The sequence below is a fragment of the Diadema setosum genome, chromosome 4 (assembly GCF_964275005.1).
Source record: "Diadema setosum chromosome 4, eeDiaSeto1, whole genome shotgun sequence".
In the NCBI taxonomy this organism is placed as follows: Eukaryota; Metazoa; Echinodermata; class Echinoidea; order Diadematoida; family Diadematidae; genus Diadema; species Diadema setosum.
The window spans coordinates 5,873,439-5,880,731 of record NC_092688.1 but is presented as its reverse complement, the minus strand read 5'-3'; the positions used below and the strand labels follow the sequence as shown (position 1 = coordinate 5,880,731).

The 7,293-nt window shown below is 38.9% G+C and overlaps 1 protein-coding gene across 1 annotated transcript; it reads left to right on the top strand.

Annotated features, from left to right (window-relative positions):
- Window positions 1-472: 472 nt before the first annotated feature.
- On the top strand, window positions 473-6,642 carry LOC140226797 (mitochondrial import inner membrane translocase subunit Tim22-like). Its single transcript, XM_072307221.1, has 4 exons — window positions 473-716; window positions 3,486-3,670; window positions 4,285-4,357; window positions 4,890-6,642. Exons 1-4 carry the CDS (start codon window positions 473-475, stop codon window positions 4,970-4,972), a joined length of 585 nt encoding a protein of 194 aa, XP_072163322.1. The 3' UTR covers window positions 4,973-6,642.
- The last annotated feature ends 651 nt before the right edge of the window (window positions 6,643-7,293 follow it).

Below are 7,293 nucleotides of genomic sequence, written 5' to 3'. Positions count from 1 at the left end.
TATTCAAAATGGTTATATACATTGTAATTACAGTGTACTACATTGTATATGATAATACATTGCAATGATCACTTGCTTTGCTACCCCTCAGACATTCACTGTTGAGTGCAATACAAAACAATATGAAATTCATTACATTTTTGTACAATACCCAAGGCCTGTTTGTTATCATAGCCTCTTTGATTAAAAAAAACAAATGCTATTACTTTGACACATTTTATCAAATTCGCACACGGATTCGGGAAACGAAGTATGAAAAAAAAATATATATACGGTCAACTTTTCGCTCTTTTTAAAAGATATCACTGCACTTCTTAGTTCTTGGATACGTAACTGCACTCATTCACATTGTGGGTGATATTCAGCAGAATGAATGAAAAAAAAAATTAAAAAAAAGGTCATAAAAAACAATCCTACGGACAAGCTTTCTGATCTAAAGACGTTGAGGGCGGTAGTACAAAGGGAAAGCAAGATGGCCGCTTCCAGTGGATCACACGGGGAAACCGCGTCGATGTTGCCGACACAAAATGAAGGTCAAGTCAGCGAACTTGGACTGCTGCAAGTTATGGAGGCGTTAGTTGGGGAAAACAAGAAAAGATACAACTCAGAAATGCGACAGTATGGTATTCCCTTTCCTCCGAAAACCCCCGAAGAACAAACGGTAGAGCGAGTCATGGACAGCTGCACCTTCAAGACAGTCATCAGCGGTGTGCTAGGTGAGTACCGAAGGGGAACGTGGCCTGGCCGTGGCCCGCGCCCGTGGACATCGATGTGGCGTGGGCGAAGGGAAGATGAAGCCATCCATCGGGTCGTCATGCTGGTCGTTGCTGCTCATCATCGCAGTGCCAATAATGCCCTGTCACCAATGGATGTTCGCTGGCGCCGCCTATTTTAATGTCTACTTTATCTTGGTGTCCGAGCTTTCCTTTCTCACGCAGTCACGGTCTTAAGTCGATAATAAACGACGATAAAATTATTAATGATTGATAATCATAATTAACGGTTAGAACTCTACCTCCGCCAAGCCAGGTCAAGGAAGGAGGAGGTTTGAATTAGTGATCATCGCCAATCGGCATTGGTTTGTCTGTTTGCAAAATAACTCCAAAAGTTTTGAATGGATTTGAATGAAACTGAGGCACTGGAAATGAAGCAGGAACAGTTGATAATCCTGATAATGACACGAGGAACAGATGATTAGATTTTTTTTAGTGATAGATCTAAATCCTTTTACAGGAAATTTTTAATAAGGACATTAAGGTCAGTGAATTTGAGAGTTCTGGCCTGGCTATGCGTCCTGAATAGTGAAGGATTACATACGCGCACTATATATCTAAAGGCAAAGTGCGTGCTCTGCTGATGACAAAAACAAAGGCTTCTATTGGGAAATTGCAGCATATTTTATGCCAGTTATGGAAATGAGTTGCTGACTTGGAGGAGGTCTGCACTCTGAGTGCTTTTCTATTTTTGATATACACAACAGAGGTCAAGCTGCCCATAATTTGACCAGAACAACATCCAAAATTAGACCGCCAGCTATTCTGCTATACCAGCTACTACTACTGGGGTCCAACTGTACATTGATTTACATACTTAGAAACACAAATGCTTTTTTGCGGAGAGCCAAAAATTTCGAGTCAGGTCATGCCGATAGGTGCAGCAGCCCTGCATTTAACCGCACCATCGACCCCAACCCATACCGAGTTGGGGTTGCATTGCAGCCCTATGGCTATTGATGTACCATCTGATACTGTAAACGTCAATATTTTCGCGCGATTAATTTTTCACGCTGAGCGGCTCGAAAACGTATTCGCGGGTTCTTAAATTCGCGCTCCGCATCAGGTTACTTTACTGTAGTACACATTCACTGCTTTCATCCAAAGCCTCTGCTACATAGCTTGCTATGCCAGCGTACGACAAGCGACGTAGCGAGCGGCTCGACTGCGAGTACAAGCACTCAAATACGTAGTACAGCTGTGACTGTAGTACCGTAGTTACGGGGGAATGTAGCATCGGTGCGTGCGGTGCACACATGCATGCTACAGTACACAGCAATCTATCGTCTCTTCGCACAGTACTAGCAGCGTAAACATGCCTGTACATTGCGTAGCAGTACATGTATCATCGATGAAGCGCACACATTCATCCCGTTCAAAATGTGCATAGAAAATTGTGAAGATATATTCGCGCGTTTTTGAATTCGCGCTAGCCGAACGTAGCGCGAAATCCGCGAAAATTAATGTACCGCGAAAATTTCCACGTTTACAGTATGTCGTAGTATGTTGGTTACCAGAGACCAAAATACAGGGTTTTACACTGAAATTCGTAGCCATACTGTTAGATAAGATACTTACAATCAGAGGCACGGAAATCGATTTACAATATGATCTGTTTTAAGAGCCCAGTGAAAGAATTTATCCGAGGTTTTACTCCTTCCGCACTTCGTATCATAGTACAACTTACACAGGGCATGCGCTAACAGCCTTGCAGTCGATCGGGTGTGGATAGAACGTAGCACATATTATAATACATAATGTATGCGTGTGGAAAAAAATTTAAAAAGACGGCAAGCTGAGAACTAAAATGAATATTGATTCGCGCATGCGCAGATCATTTTATTTACGTGATATGTTCAAAATAGTGAACCACATCTTTCAGAGATGGTCTCAATGATAATGACAATTAATCTTGTTTTCAGAGGTAATGGTGAGGGATACATATTTAAGTTGCCTATAATATTCAACAATATGGTATTACAACATGTGGCTTTTTGTTGCAAATCCCAAGTGTCGTTTTGAACGATGAGTTGTTTACTGAATTGCAAGCATCGCAGTGCTCTTGTACTTCACTAAATTGCATACAAGTCGTTGGGGCGCTGTTACTGGTTACAGCGCCCCGCGCCAGGGTTACCCTGCATTGAACATACCTGATAGCACCCATGTTTCAGTGGGCTGCTGCACATTGCTTGATTAAAACTCCATTTTTGTCAACAAAAAAAAAGCAGACAGATATTTCTTTTCATCATAGAGAGTGGACGTGTGTGTTACAAAAAATCACTGTGGGAACTAGCAACAAAGTTATAGGATGTCAGATGTGAGATGGATGAGAGATGAACAGGGGGCCTCATGAACATCTTGCCCCGAGGGCCCCATGAGCATGGCCAGGATGCTCATGAGGAGGAATTCTTATGAGCAGGAGCCCCCCTCATGAAAATCAGCTAGTGTACTCGGAATACTAGTAGAAATCAAGTTTTGTTTACCCAATAATTATTTGCTGAAGGAGATTTCTGCATAGTGCATTGCAGAAGACAAAACTTTTGGTTGCGACCTACCCACTATTTGCACTTGGTAAGTCAGTTAACAAAGAAACAGCCTGTATTTAGATTATGAAGAATTTATCATTGTTATGAGAAAGGTATGCTGTTTGGAAAATAAAAAGATTCTGCATCTTTCAAAGGTGAAAATATGTTTGTGTTCATTATGTCACAGGCTTTGGACTTGGTGGGGCTATTGGACTGTTTGCAGCTAGCGTCAATCCCATCGACCCCGAGCTCGCCGCAAAGCAGAGGGCACGGGATGTCATCAAGGATATGGGCAAGCAGTGTTTCTTCCACGCCAAGAACTTTGCCCTGATTGGTGCTATGTTTGCTGGCACAGAGTGCATAGTGGAATCAGTGAGTACCGGCAGCAATTCACAAGCAATACAGTGGAACCTTCTTTTAAAGATGTTTGATATAACCAGACTCTCTTCTAACAAGTTGACTTTGCAGGTCGTAACTTCATATACATTGTATCTTTGTTTTTATACCCTGACGTAGTGAGAAACATACATATTATAATAAGATAATTGCCATGACTTTTAGGTCCTTGCTATTATGAGACGTGTTCCCCTTTAGCAGCAAAGAAAATGAGGGCTTGCATAAACAACAGTGCTCTCAGCACTAGGCACTGTAATTAACCTGATGACTGATGAATAGTGCAGTGAAGTGACAACTTGCTTGTTGATAAACTGGCATCTCATCAGTCAGATATTGCAATGTTCTGTTATCTTCTCTTATCTACAGTGTAGTTATTTTTATGTTCTTATCTATCACGTGGAGTGTAAAATTAAACTCCTTTTGAAATGTTTCACAACAAAACTCCTGCTTTACTCTGAAATAGGTGTGTGTACCGTATTGCATGTTTATATGCATTTCCGTAAAGATGTAAAATTTGATGAGTTCACAGTGGCTTTCTCTTTTTTTTTTCTTGTCTGTCTGTCTGTCTTTTCTGTCTGTACATTTGGTAGTATCGAGGACAGAGTGATTGGAAGAATAGCCCTATGGCTGGATGTATTACTGGAGGTCTCATTGGATACAGAGGTAACCTAACTATCAATTATTTCAGGAGTAAAAACAGCTCTCAAGTTATTAAAACGGAGCAATATATGACAGGGATGGATTTTCAGACCTAGCAAATATTCTGAATTTGGAGGAAAGAATCTTAATTTTGACCATTCCCAGCTCTTGTTTTGGTTGGTTTTGGTTCTTGATAATTTACTACACACTCCTATGGGAACTGCTCTTTCTTTCCTACTTTTGAGCCAAATCATCCCTATTTTTTCAGTCAGAAAGGTTGAGAGGTCTGGATTTTACCTTATCAGTTTATTAGGAAAAATTCTTCATATCAAAGTTGTGACTCAAAATACAATGTATGTATGATAAATGATTTTAATGCACACTTCAGAGTGTTGTGTATTGGCAAAGACTTCCTGATTCATGAAAATGATCTTCCTTGCAATTGATCATTTGAATTAGCACACAATAACCCAGTAAAGATTTTGTCTCTTATTGCTTCTTTTTTTTTTCTTCCCTCCCTTGCATCTTTATTTTCTTTCTTCTTCTTTTTTTCCAGCGGGACTTAAGGCTGGAGTTGTTGGTTGTGCAGGCTTTGCTGCATTCTCAGCTGCCATTGACCATTACTTCAACTTTCACTGACCTTGGCCTTTGAATGTCCACTGTAATAGCCTGTGGTGTGACAAAGACCTGTCAGGACAGGTGCCAGACAGCCGTGGAGGGTCACGTGAAGAGGGACGCTGGACTTTTTGCATCATGTCAGGTGTGGAGCTCTTGACAGCTCTCTGAGTGAGAATGGCCTCTGTGATTAGAACCTCCAAGCTTTGGACATCTTTGCGAGTGTTCTGGTTACTTTGAGGAAACTTGCACTCAGGTGTACTTCCTCATCAATTGCACACTGTGGGGAAAATGAGTGGTCAGTCCAAGAACAACAACTCCAGTGTGACCTGTGTAGATTCCAAGGAGGAAGCAAACTTGTAATTCATGATATATGCCCATCTATTTAAGTTTTTGATATTTTCTTTTTATTTTTAGTATTACCAGTAGTACTGCTTCTACATGACTCATGGGCATGTTTATTATGGCTGGAATATTTGTTTTCATTGTCAATTATAACAAGGGGGATATTAGTTACAGAAATCAGATGTTTCATAGCTATGATCACAAGAAGCGAGCCCAAAAAGCGAGCGTATCCAAAAATTGATGGTCAGTCAATTCATTACCTCCAGTGTATTTCAACACTTATTTTCCCTCTTTTGCATGTCAGATGCAAATCCTGCTTTTATTGCTCTTGTCAGTTCAGAGACATTTGGCACTTCAGATACTCTTTTGCCTTTGTTCTGTAATTTTGTCCTGCAAAAGAAGCTGGTGTATCTGAGAATGCTTGTATAAATAGCCCTTAGATGCACTAGTTTTACATAGGTTCAGTGCAGTGCAGAGAGGTGTAAATGCTAATGTACTTCAAAATTCAGCCACTTTAGCACTCAAGTAGTGGACTAGTTAACACTCAAGTAGTGGACTAATTTAATAATTTGATAATAGTAAGTGTAATAGTTATTGCACAGTTTCTATGAAGCATGTGTACTCAACTGCACATAAAAATATGATATAATGAAAAGAGAAAAACCCCAAGTAGAATAGTAAGAAAGTAACACAATCTAATTCTTAACTGAAGATCGTACAATAAAATGAAAACTGCATGATCAATTTATAGAGGAAATCTGATATCTGGGAACCATGCAGAGATATACTGAACTGTGACTATGGGAAACTTTCCTAAAATGTAGATGTGTTTTAAGAAGATTTTTGAAACTTCCGATTGATGATGTATGTCTGATTATGGGAGGGAGGTTATTCCAGAGTCTTGGTGCAGCACTAACAAAAGCATGGTCTCTTGAGGTTATTTTGTCTTCCATCGTGGATGACTGAGCATGGTGTCATTCGAGCTAGGAAGTCTGTAAAACTGGGTTTTTATGGTGAGAAGTTTGCTGAGATGAGTGGGGGCCAAATCATGAATAAATATAATCACAGGATTTCATATCCTGTTGCTTCACTGATTGTCCAGTTGATAGATAATGTATCCCAAACTTTGTGTCCGTAAGATGATAATTACATGAAGAAGCAAATGCCAAAAGGACCATACACATACTATTCTAATGTCATCTGCTCTGGTTTAGGTATGAATAAAATGCTATGTATTTCAGTAAGGCTAACAGGGAGTACTGTTGAACAAGAAATTTGGATGCTGTGTTATGTGTATAACATATGCCATGTTGACATGTATGTGTAAATAAAAGGTTATATGAACTGAATTTGGTTGTGGTTTGAGAGTTTATTTGACTGGGATGTTATGAAATTTTAAGACATTTGCTGTAACTATCTTGTTGGTATTGTTTATTGTAGTCTAGAGATGTACCATTCTTTGTTTCTGTGTTGTTGTTTTTTTATTATCACATTCAGATAAGCTGTACAATCTCAGTGTATGTATATATATATATATATACACACACACACAGAGCGGATGATTTTGCGGCCTGAATTTTTACTTCGTCGTAACCGCAACTTCGTTATAACTGTGTTTGTTATAACAGGAATACACTATATATATATATATATATATATATATATATATATATATATATATATATATATATATATATAAATATGTACTAGCATCTCTCTCCCTCTCTCTCTCTCTCTAGATGTGTGTGTGTGTGTGTGTGTGTGTGTGATTGTGTGTGTGTTGTCCAAAGAAGTAATAATGTGGGGGGGGGGGGGTTCCTAGTGATGCACACATTTGTATAATATATATGTATGTATATATATAAATATATATATATATATATATATATATATATATATATATATATATATATATATATATATATAATGTGTCGAATTGTAACATTAAAGTAAAATAATTGATAGAATATATATCTACATTCCAATGGTTTAGTGTGATT

Excerpts from the sequence above, each read along its gene's own strand:
- LOC140226797 (XM_072307221.1), top strand. The coding sequence starts at position 473 with ATGGCCGCTTCCAGTGGATCACACGGGGAAACCGCGTCGATGTTGCCG. Across the intron at positions 717-3,485 it reads AGTCATCAGCGGTGTGCTAG|GCTTTGGACTTGGTGGGGCT; the intron begins GTGAGTACCGAA and ends ATTATGTCACAG. Across the intron at positions 3,671-4,284 it reads CAGAGTGCATAGTGGAATCA|TATCGAGGACAGAGTGATTG; the intron begins GTGAGTACCGGC and ends TACATTTGGTAG.